The 23310-nt window shown below is 45.4% G+C and overlaps 3 protein-coding genes across 4 annotated transcripts in view; 1 reads left to right on the top strand and 2 right to left on the bottom strand.

Annotated features, from left to right (window-relative positions):
• The window catches only part of RSPRY1 (ring finger and SPRY domain containing 1), a 37326-nt gene extending 32333 nt beyond the window's left edge, over positions 1-4993 (bottom strand). For both annotated transcript variants that reach the window (XM_081872449.1, XM_081872450.1), the window contains exon 1: positions 4546-4993. The gene's annotated coding sequence lies outside the window, so the exon portion shown is untranslated. The remainder of the gene's footprint in view (positions 1-4545) is intronic.
• Positions 4994-5106: 113 nt separating this feature from the next.
• PSME3IP1 (proteasome activator subunit 3 interacting protein 1) lies at positions 5107-17266 on the top strand. The gene is made up of 7 exons (XM_081872495.1): positions 5107-5213; positions 7874-8014; positions 11238-11336; positions 11790-11940; positions 13805-13936; positions 15117-15184; positions 16426-17266. The coding sequence occupies exons 2-7, from the start codon at positions 7885-7887 to the stop codon at positions 16644-16646; spliced, it is 801 nt and encodes a 266-aa protein (XP_081728621.1). The 5' UTR covers positions 5107-5213; positions 7874-7884; the 3' UTR covers positions 16647-17266.
• A 901-nt stretch (positions 17267-18167) lies between these two features.
• CPNE2 (copine 2) overlaps positions 18168-23310 on the bottom strand; it is an 83582-nt gene continuing 78439 nt past the window's right edge. The window contains exons 14-16 of the mRNA XM_081872452.1: positions 21745-21878; positions 19819-20055; positions 18168-18751 (exon numbers count right to left, since the gene is read on the bottom strand). Of these exons, the coding sequence (XP_081728578.1) occupies positions 18644-18751; positions 19819-20055; positions 21745-21878 (479 nt within the window). The 3' untranslated portion in view covers positions 18168-18643. The remainder of the gene's footprint in view (positions 18752-19818; positions 20056-21744; positions 21879-23310) is intronic.

Consider the following 23310-nt stretch of genomic DNA (forward strand, 5'->3'; position numbering starts at 1 on the left):
GAGAGTTCAGGTGATAGCCTCCTCAATGTAAGGGAGAGGTTCTAGCCAAGTGACTGACTCACTCGGGCAAAGGCTAGACTCACAAGGTACAGGCAACAGCCAAGGAGGCCAAGCTTCACCACTACAGCTTTGTTCAATGCTAATCCTGGTTGGGGCAGGAAGATGGATTTCCTACCCTTCCCCCTATTCATTTAATGTGTAGTAGCTCCACAGGCTACAAAACCAACTACAAAGTGTGAGCGTCATGGGTTATGAATCTATTTGCATACTGAACTGATCAATTGTGCCCACGCCAATGGACCACCCAGTCCCTATGGCAAAAATGCTTCTGTCTGAGCAATTGTTAAGTTCTTATTTATTCAAGTGATGGCAGGGGAAGCCCTAACGCTTCTGCCCCACAGTACTGTACAAAAATTATTGGTCAAATAACCAAACCAAACTGTGTGTTGGATTTAGTCAGACAAACTAGCAGGCATGACTAAAAAGTTGTTCCTGTGACTCAAGAGCATACAGACTGGAAACCTTATTTATACAAATATTGCTCATTTGGGCCTATATCCTGGACTCTCCCCACTGTACTACCAACCCCACCCCACTTTATTCATAACCATCAGCAGAGAGCATCCCTCAGACTAATTAACAAAGATGATGTTTTCCCATGATATATCACTATAGGTGAAAAGTGTGTTTGGAGCAAGGATGTGAATAGTTGAAGAATCCATGAGGAAGGATGCAGTGTCTCTCTGCATACTCTGTTCACACATCACACTTGAATGAGGGGGTTCCTGCCTACAAGGAACAGGACACCCAACGTGAGGGGCAGAAGGCAGGCTCTAGACAAACTAAGAACAAATCTCACTCAACTATTTTGTTTGGCGTAAGACAAACCACCATCCCAATTCAGATGACTTGCCAAGCCAAAACATGGCTTAGCTCACAGTAGCACTAGAGGCAGAGTACCCTGGGAACCCATGCATTGATGTGAAGCCATGGTTTAGCATGAAGCTTAACATCATGCGCAGAGTGAGGCACTATTCAAAACTCTGAGCAGCATGTGTTCCGTCTCATAAAATGTGGGAGCAGAACACAGTTCTGCCCCTACCATCTAGGCAGCCAGCCACTAATCTCCCTCAGAAATAGCCTTACTCATCTAAAGTATGAATTTCTAAACTCTTGATGATAGAAGTACATTTTTTTTACTGAGTTTAAAATGAAGAAACACACTTCGTCAAACTTCAAAAGGTTTAGAGCGTGCAAGAGTAAGAATTACACTACCTGTAGCCCAGCATATTCCTGCAAGAATTGTGCCTCTGGGCTTGCTTTTTGTCAGGCGGAAAACCCAGGGCACTGACTGGTGGAGGGATGCAACAGGCAACCTCTTCCTGCAATCCTTGGAGGTAGATAATTCTGTAGCATCAGAAATGGCTGAATGATCCAAACAAAGACAAGGCAGAATTACCCACCTCCATAGAAGATGGAAAAAAGAAAGCCAGAGGCCTCCCTTCAATGGATCATGCAGACTGCCTTCTGTGGGCGGGCACTCTGGGCTCTCAAAAAGGTTTCTATAATTATGAAAGAACACATACAATTTGGGAATTACTAATCTTAAAAGCAAGAGGAAATCAGCTGCTAGTCTCCCCTAGAAACTGCCTGGCTCATCACACAGCAGAACACTCACTCCAACCTGAAGTGCCTGTCGTCCTCCCTCATCCCTATTTTAGCAGACAACCTCCACATAGCTTACCAGTACCATCTTATCTCCACAGGAAGATTCTTGTCCTCAGGCTTTCTCATATGCCATTCCTCATTTCATTTCAAGTTTGCCCGAGTCCCCAGGAATCTCTTACTCATCGCCAGTACATTCCCAGGTCTCCAACCTACTATTTTAAACTCTAAGGAAATCTCATTTTCTAGACAAGACGTATTCAAGATTATATAGCAGGGATAGGGAACCTGTGGCCCTCCATATTATGGTGGCTGCCAACACCCATCAGCTCTAGCCAGCAAGGCAAATGGTTGGAGGACCACATACTCTCCCATCCTTGTTACACACTATGTTACCAATCCATGTATTCATTCATTCAAATTTAAAGTCACCATTCAACATGATTACAAACAAAACCCTCTATTTTAAAGCACTTCCAAAAGAATGCAACAAATTTAAAACCATAATTAAAACTTTTAAAATACAGCTCAGCAAGTGAACAAACAAACAAATCAATATTAGCAAAGAGGGTTAAGGGCTAGTAAAAGTCAAGCTATTTCCCTCTCCGTACTCAACACACTATTATGTTTGGCAACAGAAAAGTGGCCGGAGTAGTTATTCCTTGAGGAGCAACAATCAGCCTCACTCATTTAGCTGCACCTATCACTAGGACAGAGGAGTGGTGAAAGTGAGCTTAGTATTGTTTCATACTGGAGGAAGAAACTGAGAAGAAAATTGTAATCACCACAGATTTAAGCTTGGCCCAGCTCACCGACCATAATAAAGAGCAGGTCCATGTGGAATGTTGTTTATCTTCTTCCTACCAGCATGCAGAGGAACTATACCATGATCCCTGGTTTAGTATTACATAAAAAAAAGTTATCACTGTGATTTACTTTGCTCCAACAAAACATACCAAGCAAGCCAAGAACAAACCTTGGCTACAGATGGCGATTTGCTGTGAGTGAAACAAACCATGCAGCCTGGGTTCATGGTTTGCTTCTTCCACATGCATGAAAGGAGAAGTAAGCAGGTGTGCTGAACTAGCAAAGGGTAAGCCACAGCTACATCGTGCTGGAAGACATTGCTTCATACCCTCCCATGGCAGATACTACACATTCAAAGATTCTGGTTTCTTAAACCTCAGGCACAAAAAGGACACAGACCATTATCATTGCCTAAATAAGCAGCACCAATGTCCATTGCTACATCATTACAATGCTGCTACTTTAATGCTTTAGAGCATTCAAACCACTTCACATAATTTTTTCTTAGCAAAGCAAAGTAGGCAGTCCTTCACAAGGAGGAAACTGGGCAGCTCACAATCCTATACCACAGCAACCCAGAGGCAAGAAATGCTAGTATTAACACGGCTACTATGAAGCAGAACCCAGGTAAATGTGCTAGGATAAAGAGTATGAATGTGTATGCACTAGAAAGCCATATTTAACAGAAGGGAGTCTATTTGTAAGAAGAGATATTTTACCCTGTGTGTTATACCCTGCCCCCCAAAGACCAAATTTCAATGCATTCTTTGAAAGGGGACTCGCCCTCCCTCAAAACATTTATCTGGGTGCTGTTAAATAACAGCTGTGTCAATGCCAGCATTTCTAACCTTCTGGGCTGCTATCCTGGAGGTCTCTGAGCTGTCAAATGCTACCTGCCTACTGAGAGAAATGCATGCAAAGTGCCCTGAAGAGCTGCACTTAAAACAGTAGCTTTCGTCACTGTTATTAATGACATAATCATGATTACCGTTATCATCGCAAACGACACCTTAGAGGGTAGCACTGTGCTGCAGCAACACTATTTGTTAGTCTTTAAAGGTACCACAAGGCTCTTTTCTTTCTGCAACGGTCCAACACCACTACCCTTCAGAAAGCTGTTATGCTAATGTAAGCAATAACAACAATACTGTGTATTAACTGCATGCATGTGGGTTATCATGGAAGTCAGATGTGGCTCAACTTTCTTGGACTGAGGGACACATTCACCCTCGGCCAACCCTCTGAGGGCTGCATGGCAGTGGTGGGTGTGGCCACCCCACACTCTTAAGTGTGTGCACTCTTCACACACACAGCCACACCTCAGGTAATCCATACCAAACAACTGTCCATTTCTACACCCATCAATCTGACATCTAAGGAAAACTCTGAGGATTTGCAGGCAAACCAGGCTGAACCCACTTTAGTGCTGCATCTACTTTAGTTCCAGTTTTCTTTTTGCTGTCACCACCCAAATTAGTAAAATCTTGTGGGGATGGAAGGGAGAGAAAAAACTGCTGAGTGTGGTGGTGGTGGGGAGAGTAGATCAGGCCCCCAATCTGAGGGCTAGCCACCCATAATGCAAGCCATGTATTAGATACCAAAATGATGTAAGACCATGCATATATATGATATGTATACACACACTTGTGTCACTATCACCTGTGTATATATGTATATGCATACGTACATATGTGTGGATCAGTTATGCACATTTGTTATCATAGAGAGAGAGAGATTAAATAGATCACACACACACAAAGGCATTGTACACATGCAGGCTCCTTCCCACCCTCAGCCCCACTGCCAGGACTTTCATCATTGTCACAATTAATGAATTAAAGCTTGGGGCGGGTTACAGCTTTAAGACACTATTAAAAAAAATTTTTAAAGAGAAATTATCATCCCCCTGTGCGCTGGGCTTCTCCCCACTGGCCCATCCACCCGCAGGGCCCTTTCTTCGCTCCTACTTCAAGATCAGGATCAGGCCCTGCCCTCCCCCCGCCCCTCCACTTCCTCCCCCGGCCCCCTCCCCTCCTTCTCCTTCCCCGCCAGGCGCCCCTCCTCTCAACTCACCTCAGCCGCTCCACGCTGGCTGCCGCCTTCCATTCAGCCCGTCAAGGCCAGAGAAGAAGCGCCGTGCTGGCGGCGGGCAGTGGCGGGGCGGCCTCTTTGTGCCACCGCGCGCCTATTTCTCCTCAGCCAGCGGCGGGAAGGAAACGCGGCGGCGGCGGCGGAGCAAGAGGCCTCCGCGGACCCTCCCCGTTCCATGAGCGAGCGCGCCGCGGCTCCGCCCACCTCCCCGCCAGGCCGCCGCCGCTCCTCGCTCCGTATCCCCAAGGCAACTAGCCACGCCCCCTCCTCTTCGTCGCTTTCCACTCACGCGGCCCATTCTCAAATTGCTAGAAGCGAAGCTCCGCCCACGCCGCTCGGAAGGGAGGCTGGCCAATCCTAAACGCCCGCCTGTCCCTTCCCACCCCTATTATTTTTTTAACCAATCCAGTCGCAGACGCCGCTTTCAGGACTCGCTGGTTTGTTTGCGACGGAAGCCTCGGTTGGCTGGATCGATGGGTGAGGAAAAGGAACGCGGCGTCCGATTGGGTGACTCGGAGGCGGAAGAGGCGGGGAGACCGTGGGGGTAAAGGGGGCGGGGCTGTCATTGGTGCGGCCGGGACTCCGTCCACAAAGGTGGGCTCGGGAGGAAGAGGAAGGAAGGCCCCGCTGGAGGGGTCCATGGCGGAGAGGTGGGTGTCGCGGGCCGCCCTCCGGCTCTAGGAGGCCGTTGAGACTGGGGGGAGTGCGGGGATGGTAACTGGAATAGCGAAATTATTTATTAATAATGAATGATAATTAAAATAAGTTATTAACAAGATATTCTATCCTAGTAGTAGTAATAGTAGTAGTGCTGTTATTTATTTATTGCCCGCCACTCACCCTTAGGCCACAAGGCGGGTTACAGCGTTAAAACACAATTTAAAAGCAACTTATGGATGGACCCTCGTCCTTACAGTTTTCTTAAAATCGAATGTCTGGACCCACACAATGAGGATGAATATTATTGATATAATACCGAGGAAATGCTGTTGATAGCAATGCCATTGTTTATTAAAGCTACGACTGTACTTTAAAAATTTATTTAAAGCAATATATAAAATTTCTTTAAAAATAAGTTTTCTCAAGGTGGCCTCTAGTTAATGGGATATGCATTTAAGAAGCAACATCTGCAGTTATTTTCAACTTAAAAACAGGATTTAACTTTAAAGCCTTTTGCACTCCTGTAAAAAGTCATATTACTATTTCAGATGGGGAGTAGTTTAAAATCCAGCTTCTAATTTCAGTTAAAAGCAGATTGATATAAAAAGGTTTTTAAAGCTTGCAAGCAAGGAGTGTTACATATATAAGGCACCTTGTTTGTTTAAGAGGGAACGGTTGTGACATCTGTACCTTCCTCAGGTTGTGAACAGTAAGGGGGCAAGTAATTGCACTCATTGCAGTCTTTGTTTTTCTAACTGGAGGAACCTTTTTAAGTGTGAAGGAATTTGAGTGAAATAATTCACATTGATGAGAGGTATTTTAGCTAAGGGATCTGTAAGGAGCCAGTAGGCCAGCCTTTTCTCAGGTGCAAGCACTGGTTGACTTAAATCATGATTGGAGTCACCTGCTTGCTCAGAGCAGCTGCATCCTGACATTAAAAACTGCATGCTGGCTCAGCTTCTTCCTTTCATTACAAAGCTGTTTTATCCTGTGTGCAACACCTGCAAATCCATTGCTGAAACTCCAAGGTCTATGTAAGATAAAATAAATTCTGCACTGAAAAATAAATGATGTAAGCAGTGCTGTTTTGTTCAATATATGTGTAATTTAGCTCAGCTTCCATTTTCGCATAGTGGAGAATAAAATTCTATTGCTACTCATGGAAGTGAGAGGTGAAGGCCACTTTTTTAAAAGGGGGATTAGACAATTCAGTAGAAAACATGAGGTTTGTCAATAATGACAAGTCATGACTATACAGTGGTGCCTCGCAAGATGAAATTAATCCGTTCCGCGATTCTCTTCGTCTAGGGGTTTTTTCGTCTTGTGAAGCAAGCCCATTGATGGATTAGCGGATTAGCGCTATTAGCGGTCCAGCGGCTTTTAGCGATCAGCTGAGAGGCGGCTTATCAGCGGAACAGCTGATAAGCGGCTTAGCGGCTTAGGAAAGGGGGGGGGGAAGCGGGGAAAAACCCGCGGGAACTCGCAAGGTTTTTTCACCTTGCGAAGCAACCCCATAGAGAAATTCGTTTAGCGAAGCGCCTCCAAAACGGAAAACCCTTTTGTCTAGCGGGTTTTCCGTCTTGCGAGGCGTTCGTCTTGTGGGGCACCACTGTATACTGCTGCCAAGATTTGTGATGGGTGTGTCTCTCAACGGTTACTGGGGAGCAACAGCAGGAGATAGCATTTGTTCCAATATCCTGCTTATTGACTTTCCAGAGGCATCGTCGTGTTGGCCATTGTGGACGATGGGATGCTGGACTAGATATGACTTTAGTCTTATATTGCAAGGCTTTTTAATGCAATTCATATAATATGCATTAAAAAAAAACATGCCATGGAGATGGCTACTATGCAGACCCTGTAAGAGACTAAATGATATCTGTTTTTGACAAACATGTCGTCCTGTTTTGTTGCTGTGTACAGCAAATGGTGGAATTTTACAGGTGATAGCCCTGACTTTTCTGTTAAGAAGGAACTCCTGTTTCTGATTAATGGGGAAAGTGGGAGACTGAATTTAACATTTCAGTCCATAGAACAGAGAGGGAATGTATCAGGTCCTCTACAAAACTTTCCCCAGGTCACAATCTCTTTTCCATATCTATTAAAGGCAGCAGATGTCTGGAAACTTAGCAGCATTGTGGGGTCACTTCTTCCACAACCCATTTGTGGGAAATGCTCCACATGTCAAGTCCAAGTAGGAGACAGTACCACTTTAGTGCTTGCTATAGGGCATAAACTGCCTCCTTCCTGCAATTCATTGTGCTTTGCCTCTGGTCTTCTGAGGTAGGGGGAATTAGCGGTGGTACAGCATAGTAGATGTAGGCAGGGATATTGTAGGCATGCTTCTGACTCTAATTTATTTCTCACTGAGATGGTCTACACACAGTGTATTTAGACTGCACCATTGCAGGGTGGGAATTTGCCTTACTGAATACTTCTGTGTGAAATGCACCTCCCTCTAGAAAACTGTGTGTCAAGGAGATCTAGCCTAGCCTTCTACCTGAAAACTGGTTTCCTATATGCGTGGATTGGGTTAAGAATTATTTGCATGGCAGTGCACTGCATGGCCAGTTCTATGCCAGAGAGTTCAGTGTGTCTCTATATGTAGGGAATAGACACTGTCCTGCTCCTAACTCTCTTCTCTGCACAGGCTGCTCCACAATGGATGGAGGAGAAGGTAGTGCCGACCTCGTGATTAACAAAAGGTTTGTGTCTGAAGCGGAGATAGAAGAACGGCGCAAGCGAAGGCAGGAAGAATGGGAGAAGATTCGGAAACCTGAAGACCCTGAAGGTATTTGACTGTTGATTGGGGAATTGCTGAAGAGAGAGGTAGTAGGAGAGCTCAGACTACCGTTACAATACCAATCAATCCCTCAAAGCCTGCTCTACCTGAAACTCCTCCACATGAGAGATTGTTGGAAGTTATCCATATTCACTTTTTCCTATCTAGCCACAGGTAGCTTATCTGTTGCTGTAGGATATTTTACCTCTAGTGAAATGGGGCCCGAACATCCTTGGCTTCTGGGAAACAGACCTTTTTCAACAGCCTGTAGTACAGTGGTACCTTGGTTCTCAAACGCCTTGGTACTCAAACAACTTGGAACCCAAACACTGCAAACCTGGAAGTAAGTGTTCTGGTTTGCAAACCTTTTTCGGAAGCCAAACGTGCTCTGTTTTGAGTGTTACGCTTCTGATTTGAGTGCCACACTTCCGCTTTGAGTGTTACGCTGAGGTCTGCCTGTTTTTGCTATTTTGCGTTTTTGGGACTTTTTTGTTTTGTTTTTGGGACTGTGTGAAACCCAGTTCAACTACTAATTGATTGATTGTGTGACTGTAGTACAGTGGTACCTCGAAACACGAAAAACGCGCAAGACGAAAGAGTTTTCCGGTTTTTGAGGTGCTTCGCAAGACGAATTTCCCTATGGGCTTGCTTCGCAAGACGAAACGTCTTGCGAGTTCTTGCGAGTTTGTTTCCTTTTTCTTAAAGCCGCTAAGCCGTTAATAGCCGCTAAGCCGCTAATAGCCGTGCTTCGCAAGACGAAAAAACCGCAAGACGAAGAGACTCGCGGAACGGATTAATTTCGTCTTGCGAGGCACCACTGTACATTGTTTATTACTTTCATTATATGGATCAATGGTCTTGTTAGATAGTAAAATTCATGTTAAATTGCTGTTTTAGGGGTTGTTTTTAAAAGTCTGGAATGGATTAATCCATTTTGCATTACTTTCTATGGGAAAGTGTGCCTTGGTTTTTGAATGGACTTCTGGAACGGATTAAGTTTGAGAAGCAAGGTACCCCTGTAGAGGGGTACCTTGGGTTAAGAACTTAATTCATTCTGGAGGTTCATTCTTAACCTGAGGTACAACTTTAGCTAAAGTGGCCTGCCACGCCGCCACCACACTTTTCTGTTCTCATCCTGAAGCAAAATTGTTAACACGAGGTACTATTTCTGGGTTAGCGGAGTCTGTCACCTGAAGCTTGTACAAAAACAAATTGCAAGAGCTTCTAAGGACTTAGTGGGACAGAGTAGGATCAAACGGAGACTAAAGACTGTTTAGGCATGATTCAAACACTCAGTTGTTACTTTTTAGCACAGTAATGATGAGGAATGTGTTGCAATTTTTGAAGCATTTAATGTTATGTAAATATTAAAGGAACAGCTCTGTGAAGCAGGTCAGCACTATTTTATTAATGCAGTGGGGGTGGTGGAATGGGACATTGAAACTGGTTAAGAGGCATTTGCCTGAAGCAGGGATAGGGAGCCATAGGTTGCCTTTCCATCTGGCCTGACCCCTTCTCCAAGTTCCTCCCCTCCTCCTTTGGCTGAAGAGATCTGTTGCATTCCTGATTGGCAGGAGCATCAGAGCAATGGGGAGTGGTGGAAGTAGCACGGCTGCCCTCTCTTCTCCACCAATCAGATGGGTAGTATCAGGGAGGGGTGGTTGGGTTTACTTTCCCACTCCCTCATTCCAATGGCAATCTTGGACACTGCAATTTAATTTGAGGAAAAGTGTTGTAGCAATATGAGGTGGACCTTCACTGAGATTGCAGGGAAGGAAGGGGGAGTGGTGTTAGGTGGTGGTGGGTTTAGGTGGTGGTGGGTCCCACCTCCAGTGTATGCCCCTTCCTGGCTGCTTTTTGTTTAAGCTTCCATAGCCTAAAGCCACCAAGTGAGTTCATAGCAGATGTGAGATTTGAATCCAGGGTTCTTGCTCTGCTGTTCAGCTTCACAGTCACGTTACTGCAGCAGCTTGCTGGGGTGTTAGGGAGCAATGTTTTGGAGGTTCTGTGGTTAGAGCATCTATTTCACAAGCAGAAGGTCCCTGGTTCAACTTCTAGAGGCATTTCCACATAGGACTCACAACAGCCCCTTCTTGAAATCCTGGAGAGCAACAGCCAGTCAGTGTTGACAATATTGAGCTGATGGGCCAATGGTCTGATAGCTTCCTAGGCTTCTGTGCTAATAAGGAGGCAAAATCAGTTGGATATGCTGAGAGGGGCAGCCTTGCACAAAGCAATCTCTTGAAAACAGCAGAGCATAAGGGATGGAGAAGTGGCTGCATTTTGCTCCCCCTGTGATTCAGGAAAAGTTCATCAGGGCAAGTTCTTGTTGAGTATTTGTTCTTGGGGCAACATTTTGATTTGGAGAAGATACATTATTGTTACTCCCATTTGGGTTAAGCTTTTGTATTTATATTGTTGGCCTTGCTATGCATGAGTTGTTTAATCTGCATGCATATTTATACGATGTTTTTCTTACCCTTATTTGTATGATTACAGAAAATTTGTTATATCTTGTAATTGTTTGTGAGTTACTTTGCTGTATTTTATTGTATAAATTTTTCTGAAGTTGGAGCCACCTTGAGCATGGCTTACCATGAGAGTCAAACAAATAAACTGTTGATGAAACTATCAGCAAAGTCTGATAAACCTGGCTTGTAAAGAGCCACTTGCCTATTGCCTATAGTCAGAATCCCTTTCAGGTGACAAACAAATGGATCTTCACAGAAGTTGCTTCTCATTTCCTTTTAGTCCAAAAGCGGCTAGCAGGTAGCATCAAGGCTAGTAGACCTGGAATGTCTCTGAGATTATTGGCAAGGCTGTCAGAGACTGTACTGGGAGCAGGTTTTATTTCATAGTGGCCACCTGTACAACTTAGAATCATAGAATCATAGAGTTGGAAGAGACCACAAGGGCCATCGAGTCCAACCCCCTGCCAAGCAGGAAACACCATCAGAGCACTCCTGACATATGGTTGTCAAGCCTCTGCTTAAAGACCTCCAAAGAAGGAGATTCCACCACACTCCTTGGCAGCAAATTCCACTGTCGAACAGCTCTTACTGTCAGGAAGTTCTTCCTAAGGTTTAGGTGGAATCTTCTTTCTTGTAGTTTGGAGCCATTGCTCCGTGTCCGCTTCTCTGGAGCAGCAGAAAACAACCTTTCTCCCTCCTCTATGTGACATCCTTTTATATATTTTAACATGGCTATAACTTCTTTCTTCTCCATCTCCCAGAATGCCCCGAGGAGGTGTACGACCCCCGCTCGCTCTACGAAAGGCTCCAGGAGCAGAAGGACAAGAAGCAGCAGGAGTTTGAGGAGCAGTTCAAGTTCAGTAAGTTCCAGTAAGCATCTTTGTGAATCCTGACACAGGGGAGCCGCACTGAACGGCTTCAGTACTTTTTGTGAAAATCCTGTCCTGAGCAAAGCAGGCCCCTATATCTCTGAGCTCCTTGAAGAATTCTGAGAACATGACAATTTCTGGGGGACAAGGAGAAGGAACAGAAGCCTGTCTGCCAAAGTACTGGCAGAAGAGAGGATGTCCTGGTTCCCATAACATAGCTGAGCCATTGCTAGCATGGCTGCCTATCTCTGCACTTGTCTCTAGAGGCTAGAAGAGATCATGTGTTCCCAGCTCCAGAGTTTGGGGCAGAAAGACCTCCTGTTAAAGCACTGCAGTGCCATGTGGATCAGAATAGGAACATGCTGCAGAGGAAGGGCAAGATGGTGCTGGCTTTGCAGCTAAATGGCTTATTCAAGTCTGTTCTCCTGTCGCCTCCTCTTTCAGAAAACATGGTCAGAGGCCTAGACGAAGAGGAGACCAAGTTCCTCGATGAGGTTTCTCGGCAGCAAGCGCTAATAGAGAAGCAGCGGCGAGAAGAGGATCTCAAAGAGCTGAATGAGTACAGAATATCCTTTGCATTGAAGCACTTCCTATTGTAAAGTTGGAAGTAAGAAGGGGCAGGTGGCTTGTTTAGCACTCGGGTGCGGTTTGGGGTGTCGTGGCGATCTGAAGAGCTGGAGCTTAATTTCCACAGCCCATTTCATTTTTTTTACTAGAGCTGTATTCTCACTTTGCTATGGATGAATTTGAGAACAGAGCTTGTGGGTTTGTTATTCAGGATGTGTTAAACTTCAATAATTTGATCTGGCTGTGAATGAAAACAAGAGGACTCTTGGAGATGTGGCAGCAGGTTGGTGACTAGCACCACGGCCCCCACAACATTTGTTTTGGTGGTCTGCCATTATTTGGGGTCACCTGACCCCTCCACATCCCTTTTGTGAGTTTATTCACAGATCAGAAAGGAATCTTTTTGTGTTTGGCATCCAGGGAATGGGTAAGCATTGCTGGTGACCAGATTTGTAGACTTTTGGAACAGAATTTTTCATCTGGGCTTGAAGCTCTTGTGGCTCTGGTAGCTGGGCCGATTCTTCTAAGTGTGGATATCAGGGGTGGGCAGCCTCCAGGTGCTAGGGACTACAACTCCCATCATCCCTTGCCACTGGCTCTGCTGGCTTGGGCTGATATCCTGGGAGGCTCTAGGCCTTGCTGATCTGTGTGTTACCCTGTCCATAGTACTTTTCCCAGGCTCTGCTCCAGAGCCATCCCTCACACCACCCCTTTCTTCCATATCTTTCCCAGCACTCCCCTCCACATTTGAACCCATCAGTTTCTTCACTGAGCTTCTCTGGTCTTGACCTGGGAACCATCTCAGAAACTCAAATGTTGACTGCACTGCCTTACGCGGAGTGAAGCCAGTGACCCACCTAGCTCGGTATTCCCCACACTGGCAGACAGGGGCTTTCCAAGGCCTCAGCTGCAGGTCCTTCCCCAGCCCCACCTGGAAATGCTGGAAATTGAACCTTTCATATTGTGTGCTGCTAAGCATGAACTACCAGTTTGTAACTTTTACTGAGTTCTTTAATGGGTAAAGTTGGTCAGAGTGACTCATTCTGTGCTTGAATGGTGTGAATTTCACCCCAAGCCCTGTTGGAATAGGGTGGGGTTTGTGTGAGTGTTAATGCTCACCCACCCACCCACCTAATATTTCAAGAGGCATGTTTGGTATTTGAGGCTCTCCACCAGATGGTGACAGAGAGCTTCCTTTAGCAGTACTGTTGAGCATCTCAAAAAAACAACAAAGCCAGTAATATACATATTTTTAAAAATATAGATAGCATTAGCTTGTTTGGAGGGAGATTGTTATCTGCACTTTAAAAAAGCATACATTTTAAATGGAAAGTTGTATCCAACAAAGTTCTACTCAAAGTAAACATTGAAACTGGGAAGTGCAAGTTCTTAAAGTCCATTAACTTCAGTGGGTCTACTCTGAGTAGGACTCGGATTGGATGCATTGGCTGTCACATCTAGCGTGGCCCTATGTAAATGCGGGGAAGGTGCTTCAGGAATGTGACGGGGTGGTTAGATTTTTATCTGGGCAACTGAATGATGCCAATTACTATAAAATCCACTGGTGCTTAATGCATTTGATAACTGATTTTATTTGAGTAAATAATTACTCAAATAATTCAAATGATTAATTCACTGGTGTTCCTGATGGAAAGGTTTAGACTCCTGATGGAAAACAAATCCACAAAGATTGGTTTCCTTCTCCTCCTGTGCAGGTTTTAATAAGTGTACACACACTGCCTCTTCTAAGGTATTGGGGTTACTGGTACCCCTGCAGCCTGGCAGGACTGGGACTACAGGAGTCAATGTAAGGGCGAGTTTGGCTGCTCTGGATTTCCTGCACACCCGTCAGTCCTCAGATTCCACTTGATCCTTAACCTTTGAGTCCACAGCACTTTGTCAAAGGTGGGGGTCAGTGCTGACCTGAAGAAGGAAGCAGACAAGAAACTGCCAGCGAAATCAGCAGAAAACAAGAGCAAGTTCTCACAGGCAAAGCTGTTGGCTGGAGCTGTGAAACATCGGAGGTAAGTTCCCAGATGAATGAAGGGCCCTTGTTGATGGAAAGTAAACAAGCTAACCTTTTGAGGCTTAAAATTGACCATCGCAATGTGGGGTGTGAAGTGGGGTAGATTCTGGAGTTTAAAATCTCCCAGGCAGAAATATACCAGGCTTTCCCATCTGAATAGGAGATGTAAAGCCCATTGTTATTTTTTAAATTTACTGTATTTACTCGAATCTAATGCTCACCTTTTTTTGCCAATTTACATTGTGAAAATCAAGGTGTGCATAAGATTCTATGGCACATTTACATTTGCCAGCAAATGGTTTCAGGGTTTTGAAAATTGTGGTGTGCTTTAGATTCAGTGGCGCATTAGATTCAGTGGCGCAGGATAGAACATTCTTTATGTACGCTACAACAGCAGCAAGAATACTCATCGCAAAGTATTGGAAGACAGAAGATTTACCCACCGTTGAAGAATGGCAGATGAAAGTTAAAGACTATATGGGACTGGCAGAAATGACTGGCAGAATCCGAGACCAGGGAAAAGAGATGGCGGAAGAAGATTGGAAGAAATTTAAGGATTATCTTAAGAAATATTGTAAAATCATTGAATGGTAGAACGATGTTGATTTAGAAATTAAGGGGTTTTCAGCTGTAATGATTAGGTATTAAGAAAAGAAAGATTAAAAATTAAATAGAAATTAGGGGAAGGATTTGCTGAATTGAATTAATTAGAGAGTGGAATACAGGAAGGGGAGGTATGAGGAGGTCGGGAAAGTAAGTTTTATGAATATAAGGGATTGAAATTATACTTGTTATTGTATGTGTTTTGTATGTTTTGTATGTATTCTTTCTTTTTTCTTTTTTCCTCTTTTCTTGTTTTTTCTATTTTAGATAACTCTTTGAAAACTTTTATATTTGAAAAATGTATATATAATGATTTTATTGCATTAGCCATGCGGCCATAGCATAATATACATAGAAATAACAACATAAAATGGGGGTGGGGAGATAAAAGTGTATGTCGTCCTGGGCGAATACTTTGAGGGGAAAAAAATAGATTCAGTGGCGCATTAGACTCGAGTAAATATGATATTAGTGTTTTTTTGCCATCGCAACTCAGTGACCTACAGAACAACTTGCAGTGCCCCCCCCCCCGTGGTTCCAGTCCTCTTTTTTGACTTTGCATTGTTTCCTTTCAGTTCAGAAGGTGCCAACAGCGTGAAAAGACTGAAACTCGATCCGGATCCTGACCATGACAAAACTCCAGGTAGGTGTGTTTGCATGGTGGGTTACGCTACGCCTCGTATCGCCTGCTGTGCATTGGTCATGTTGCCTTCATGAACAGCTGATCAGTCAATTGGGGGGGGGGAGTGAAGGAAGGGATGCACATTGTTGCAGAATATTGGGCAAAACCCATGAGGCGGCTTTCCTGGGGAAAAGTGATATTGCAGTGAACCTAAGACGAGCCTGCTGGATCAGGCCAGTGGCCCATCCCGTTCAGCATCCCATTCTCACAGCGGCCAGCCAGATGCTTGTAAGCATTAGCACCTCTGACTGTGGAGTGCATATCACTTGTCTTCTCAAAGCAATGGTGATGTCATGAGCTGATAATTCAGTGACCTCTGTCCTAGAGCAATGGTCTTAAGCTGACAGGTTCAGGCTCGCAAGTGGATTGTGTCTGGACACCTCATGGGTAGCAGATGTATATGTATGTAAATGAAAGCTCAGCCCCATGTTGTGAGGGCTTGGGTTAAAGGGCATATATCTTCATGGGGCTATGACAAATTCAGAAGGCTCTCAGTGGCAACTGGTCATGATGGCTGGGAATCATCTCCAGTATCTGGGACACTCACTTCCCTCTGAACCTCAGTTGTGGGGGAATACAAGCAAGATAATGAAACTGCACCACTGTCCCGCTTGCTGGCTTCCCATCCACAGCTGGGTAGTAGCTATGGGAACAGGATGTTGGATTAACAGGGACTTTGGTCTGACCAGCAGGGCTCTTCTGTTCTGATGGGGGTCCTTGGTCTGTAATGTTTGAAGGTAACTGAAGGAAAGTAATGAAGCAGATCTGTAGCTGAAAGGCCAGCAGCATCAGCTTTGCTCACCGAGGCTGTATTCACATGGCCGTTTATTCTGCTTCCCTGTTAGTTTCATTGTGAAAGTGAGTGCCATAATTTAACTATACACTGTGAATAAGTGCTTTTTAAAATCTGTCCTGAAAACCTTTCCTCTGGCCACACTTTCCATGCCATGCATAACTTTATAAACTTCTATCATGCCGCCTCTTACTCACCTTTCCTCTAAACTAAGAAGTTCCAAAAGCCCTTCCCCATAGTGGAATCTCTACATCCCTGTGGTCGTTTTGGTTGCCCTTTTCTGAACCTTTTGAGGTGAGGAGACCAATACCATACACAGTATTCCAGATGTGGTCGCTCCATAGATTTGTATTGGCAGCTTTATTTTCCAATCTTCCTCTCCCAACCCCCCTCCACGGCTCTCTTCCAGAAAAGCCGCCCTGTGCTCCTCTGAGCAGTGGCTCCATGAGCGGCTCTGCCCTCCACTGTCCCTCGGCTGCCGTCTGCATTGGGATCCTGCCGGGCCTCGGGGCCTACTCTGGGAGCAGCGACTCAGAGTCCAGCTCGGACAGCGAAGGGACCATCAACTCCACCGGGAAGATCGTCTCCTCCGTGTTTCGGGGAAGCAACTTCTTTGATGCTCCGCTGTAGGTGTCTCCCCAGCCCCTTAGAAGCATGGGTAGGGATGCTCGTCATTTCTCTGTTTCCATCCCAACCATCCCCTAGTCTTGCAACTTCTGTTCTCCTGTCTCTTATTTTCCAGAGAATACCAAAATAATGTACTGAATCAGTCTTTGTGCGTGTCTCTCTTCATATCCCCTGTCCTTCTCTCCGCTCTAAGACTTGTGTTCAGTTTGGGAAGGGAGTACAGATTGGGGGAGACACACATCTTCAATATCCAGAAAATCCAGAAAAGCATCCATTGTACCAACAGCAACAAAAGACTTGAGGCTTCTGAGGTTTACAGATGAGGACAGGAAATTCCTTGTATTTTTAAAAAGATTCCATGAATGAAAAGGTTGTTTGCTGGGGGTGTGTTCCAAGTTGGTTTTACAAAGAAGCATTTTTAGGGTGTAGCTGTCTGGCAGGTGCTGACATATGGGTTGGTTGGTTGGCTGGCTCTCTCTCTTTAGTTTTTAAGTATTGGTTTTGTTGTGGGGAGAGTGCAAAATCGAGCAGATGGTAATGTGGATTGTCATGACACTGTAACGACGTTTTAGTGTTGCATCTGATTAAAGAACTCCTCAATGCATTATTATTTTTACCTTGGAGCTTGCCATCTCTATTCACTTCTTATGCCTTACTTAGCTGTTTTCTCTTCAGTGCAGGCTCCTGGCCAGGTGTATCTCAGGTGCCCAAATTCCTTGTCAAGCAGTATGTGTGTGGGCATCTTCAGGGCAGCCTTTGCCAACCTAGTGCCTGCCATATGCTTTCAACCACAGCTCACATCAGTGTTGGGAGCTGTAAGCCAGGGCACCAGGTTGGCAAAAGCACTTGAGCAAACTTGGAAGCTTGACTGTACTCAATTTCTGCAAATTGCATGTATTTTATGGGATACTGCAGGGTGTCAGCAACTTGAACCTAAGCCATCATTCAAGGAAATGATGGAGAATAGAATTAAAAGCTGCTACCTGCCAATGCTGTGTGCTTGGGCTTAGAAGCATGACTCTATCACACTTTATTTTCCCCACTACTTTTTCCTCACTGTTGCTATGAGCAGTTAAGAAAGTGAAGATTCTTCCTAAACACAGGATTATATAATATGGGAAGCTTGTGCTGTGGCAAATTTGAGATTCGGATATTGTGGATTTTTGTTATATACCACTTAAAATGACAGAGAGCAGAATGGTGTAGAGCCAGAGAGAAAGTGGAGGAGGAGGAAGCAAGCAGCAAAGCCCAGGAATGGTGTGAGATGAAGCAGAAGTTGCTTCCAGGAAGCAGGGAGGTTTGAAAAAATTAAGTGTGTGTATGTATATGCCTGTGTGTGCTAGGCACATACTGGCCACACTTGCCACTAGCATACACACACAAGGACTGGCCAAGAGGTTATTGGTCCTCGAGTTTGCCATCCCTGTTCTAGGCCACCGGCTACAGGTTCCTATTGCTGTCTCACCTGTCAAACCTGAGTTGCAGAGCTCCAAACCGACCACACCAGGGTTTCATGAAGCTGCAAAGAGTCCATGGTTGTTTATTAACCTGAGTATAACAAATATAACATGTACACAGTATAAAAATGAACATTGAGCATGAGAAGTATGACACATCCATGAACTGTCCACATTTCTTTGGGCAATGGGATATCAAGAACTTCACGGCTTGGAAAGTTCTGGGCGTAAAAATTTTCCTCTCATTCCACAAAAAAAAAAAAAAATCATACAAAGTACATTCAAATACTTAAAAGTTGATTCTCAGGGCTGGGAAGGGAAAATGTCCTGCATTGACAACAGTTTCCTTGGCCCAGGAATCTCAGGCCTGGTGGCTTCCCATGTTGCACTTTTGGGGTGGTCAGGGCTCTTTGTTGCGTCTCTTAAATTAAATCATCTTAAATCAAAAAGTACAAATTGTTTGAAACCACATAAGACATGCAACCGTCTGCCATTGACACGTTTGGGGCACATGCAGGCAAAGAACAGTTTGTAGGCCGGGCCCTAGGCAGGTTCTGAGTTGATGGGCGGCAAGTTCTGGTGCTTGAAATACTGTACCACTTGTTGCGGCAGCTCCGCCAGGACAGCTTTGGCCAGGGTTTCCTTCGGTGCCTGAAAGAAGAAAGCCAGTGCAGTTCAAGCTTCTCCACCATGAAATAAAATAAATACTGTATTTTTCGCTCCACAAGGCACACCGGACAATAAGGCACGCCTAGCTTTTTTTTTGGGGGGGGGGAATCAAGAAAAAAATCTTAACCCCCCCCCCCAAAGAGCAAAGAAGCCAAGACAGTGAGCGGGATCCATCCCGCTCGCTGTCTTGGCTTCCTCTTTAGCCGCGCGCAACCTCTCCAGCCGAGAGAGGCTGTGTGCGGCTTCATATTTAGCCGCGGGACTGGGGCGGGGGAAGCCCAAGCTTCTCCAGCCCCCAGAACAGATCCGGGAGCAGCGGCAAGGTTGTGAAGCCTTTGGAGCGCAGCGCAAGTTCTCGCTGCGCTCCAAAGGCTTCAGGGATAGCCGCCTGAAGCTTTTGGAGCGCAGCGGGAACTCGCACTGCACTCCAAAGGCTTCGGGTTCTTTTCGCTGAAGCCAGCAGAGTCTTGCTCCCTCTGTGTTTTGGAGGCTTTGTGTTGCTATCGCTGAAGCCAAGAAGCCTGCATTCGCTCCATAGGACGCACACACATTTCCCCTTAATTTTTTGAGGGGGAAAAGTGCGTCCTATAGAGCAAAAAATACGGTAAGTAGATACAGTTTCAGGCTTTTCACTGAAGCCACTTCACACATTCAGCCACTGCCGCGATATCAAAGCAACGTATAACTATGCCTGTTTTCTGTATCCTGAAGGCATCCACCACGGAGTCATGGTCAGTGGAGTTGGTAGGGTTAGGCCAGCCTTCCAGATGTTTTGGACCACAATTCCCATCAACCCTGGCCGATATGGGAGTTGCAGTCCAAAACGTTGGTCTGACTGAGCAGAAAGCAGCTTCATATATCCGTTTAGTGACACTAAGACAAGCAGTATGTCTCAGTGGTGATTTAAGAACAGAAGACGAGCTTTTCTGGACTGAAACAAACGTTAACCTAAGCCAGCATCCCAAAAAGTCCACAGCTTATGGTGAAGGGCGGGTAACAAATAAATAAAAAGAATAGCACTTAGGGCTGGCAAAGCCGTTGACACTCACACTACGGAATTCCCGGAAGGGCACAAACTGGACGATGTCACGCACAGCCTCCTCTCCTGTGTAAGATCGGACCACGCGGCTGTCTCCATCCAGGAACTCCATGGCTGCGAAGTCCGCGTTCCCCACTCCCACGATGATGATGGACATGGGCAGCTTGGAGGCTTGCACAACGGCATGCCGCGTCTCGTCCATGTCACTGATGACGCCGTCGGTGATGATCAAGAGGATGAAGTATTGCTGAAGAAGCAGGGCAAAAAATTGAAAAGTCAGACAAGTTCCAGGGCATGGGGGCATGGGGACATGGGTGGAGCGTGGGCAGTTTGAGATGATGAGCCAGGGGATGGGACAGTCCTGCTCAGCTGCAAGGAGGGAGGGGCACCTGGCCTGACACTGGAACATTGGTGTCAGTAAGGCCAAAAGAAATGTGTGTTGTGGTGATTCAGTGGGTTGGCGGGGGAAGATGGAGATGGCTCACATCCAAAGGGCACCCTGCTCCCTCCCCAAACCAGGAGAAACTAGATTGGGGAATGTGACCGGCTCTAGTTTCGGCTTCCTCATGGAATATCTATTCTCTTCTGGCATGTTAACTATTAAAATTTTCTGATGATTAGTGCCAAAGGACAGACACAACTGACACCTGATTAGCACTCCTTGGTCCTTGGTGAAACCTGCAGGATGGTCCCTTGTCCTCAGACAAGGTGCAGGACAACACTGCCTTAGGAAATATTTTAATACAGGAGGGCGTCTCAACCGAATAGTGCAGGAGAAGGAGAAGTTTGTGCTAAGCCCCCATCGGAGTTCTCAACATTTTCCTAAAAGAGGGCCTATCTACATTAAAAAATAATATCAATGGAAACTTTTTCTGGGGTGTGAGGGTTTGCAGGGCGATTTTCATCAGGACCACAGCAGGGGATGGAAGGGGTAGACGTTTGAGGTTACTGGACTACAATTTCCATCATCCTGACCATTGTCCACACTGGCTGGGGATGATGGGGGTTAGAATCCAACACAATCCAGCACCAGATTGGCTACCCCTACCAAATGTTCCTGGTATATGAGGACAGTTGGGGTACATCTCTTCCCGTGAATTTCCAACCAACACACTGGAGTTATAAAATTAATCCTCCTGTTCTGCAGCTCAAACTGTGGAACCAAAATAGCAACACAAACATTCTCTCCGAAGAACACATTTATTTCTGCAAGTCTTTAATGGCGGGTGATCCAATCCATGAGCTTTCAGAGCAGAGTGAGCTAGCAGTGCATTGGACGTCATCCAGGGGCTCAATTCTGCAGTAGCATTATCATGTACTTGCAGGTTCTAATGCAGTGGTTCCCAAAGTGGGCAGTACCAGTCGGTAGAGCATGAGACACTTAATCTCAGGGTTGTGAGTTCAAGCCCCATGTTGGGCAAAAGATTCCTGCATTGCAGGGGATTGGACTAGATGACTCTCCTGGTCCCTTCCAATTGTATGATCCAGGGTAAAAAGGTAAAGGTATGCTCTATGACCCCCTGGGGGCAGTGGGATTACCTAAAGGGGTGCTAGGAGACAGTGGGGGTGGCAAGGGGCACTAGAGGTGTAAATGACTCTCAGCCTTCAAAAAGCTGGTATCAATCAAGTTCATCAGTTAATTAATTGAAATAGTTTTAACTGGATTTTAAATAAAGGTGCAATTGATTGTTACTGTTTTAAGTTTTATTGTGTTATTTTCTTCTGTAGTGGGTCCTGCAAGCCGCTAAGTGCTTTCTATAGGGTAGGAGGCACTGGGGACGGGTTAATGGAACCAAGAATGTGGTGGCCTGAAAAGTTTGGGAACGACTGATCTAATAGTTCTCCTCCTTGCAGCCTCTGCCCTCGTGCAGATCCAGCAGGGCCCCCACCAAACACACTTTATCCAAAGACAAATGGCAAAGGTGCCTGAACTCACAGTCGCAGACTGTTGCTGGGTGGCCTGGGATGCAAACCGAGCCACGTGGTTGATGATGGGGGAGAAGTTAGTTGGTCCATAGAAGCGTATGTGAGGCAGGCAGGTGGAGTAGGCTTGGACGATGCCTTCTACACCTTTAGAGCAAAGTAAGAGAATGGGTGGTCAGTGCTGCAGGCCCCCAAATGCACACAAATCCAGGTGTGAGCCCCAACTCCTGTCCCAAAGTTTTGATTTTGCAACCTTTGTGTTCCTGAAATAGCCTTGCAGCACAATCCCATCATGCATGTGTCTACTCAGAAGAAAGTCCAGTTGGAACTCATCCCCAGGTAAGTGCATAAAGCATCCTGGCCTAAAACTCACCCAAATGACGAAGACTTCTCTAATTGGGGGGTAGCCCTAAATATAGGTAATTAATTAATGACTTGAGACAGTCTCATCCTCATTGTTGGGTGGCGGTGGGAAATAATCTTATAAAAGAAACAACCTTTTCAAGCTTCTTGTCAAGCTGTTTGCAGGGGGCCTCCTGCTCGGCTCCATTCGGAAGTGTGTGGGGTTTTCTGTCTCTGCATCCCAGCTATTTATTCCTCGCCCTGTTAACTCAGGTGACCCTTTAACCTATCCCTCAAGCAACATGTACGAACACCTACTAACGCTCCCAGGCTGCTTCATGTCTCTGTGAGAGGTGGAGGCTGCTTTGGTTGCATTTCCCAGAGAATTCACAGACGACTCCCAACAAGTGCTGCTAACTAGAACCAAACCTCTATGCTCAGAGGCAGCATAAGTTCAGATGCAGCATCTGGCTAGTTGGTATCAGAAGCAGGAAGCTTCACACTAATCCAAAAAGGCAATTGGAACTAGAGAGGAAGGAATCTGTCGATTTCCCTTTCTCATTTTTCCAGTTTGCAGTGATTTGTTCCCAGTGAAAATGTGTCAATATTTAACATGGATTTCTCCTAATATATACATTTTTTTTTTACTAATATACACACATTTTGCAAGCAACTTTCCCTACCATAATGCATTCTGTATGTAATTTTCACTAATATATGCATTTTGGTACACATTATTTGGTTGGTCACTGGCCTCACAGAATTTTTAGGGGAATGCATTTTGATCGATAGTTATGTTTGGATATGCATTTTGTTTCGGGAAGTGCAAATTGGGTGGCTTCTTACTGAAATGCAAACAGAATCAAATCTCTTCCACCTCCCTAGCCTAGTTGGAACACCTAAGGCAGCTTCCCCTGGTATCCTCCAGAAGTTGTTGGACTACAACTCCCATCAGCCCCAGCCAGCCAGGGCCTTATATCATTAAAAGATTTGAACTGGGGCTCTTCTTTAAGCATTTTGTACACCCCACATATAGTGCTATTTTAGTCTGGATACTTCTGTGGTGGAAGCTACTTAGAGGAAGTTTTTGTGTCTTTTCAGAAGGTGTGCCGCCACCCCCCCCAAAAAAAGCCCCTCTCAGCTTTGCACCCCCTGCATTTAAGACAGAATGTGTATATTGCTCTACATGCAGAAAATTCCTCAGCAGTGTAGAGAAATAAAATATAAAACATAGTAC

The sequence above is a fragment of the Podarcis erhardii genome (assembly GCF_964252035.2).
Source record: "Podarcis erhardii genome assembly, chromosome: 7".
Lineage (NCBI taxonomy): Eukaryota > Metazoa > Chordata > Lepidosauria > Squamata > Lacertidae > Podarcis > Podarcis erhardii.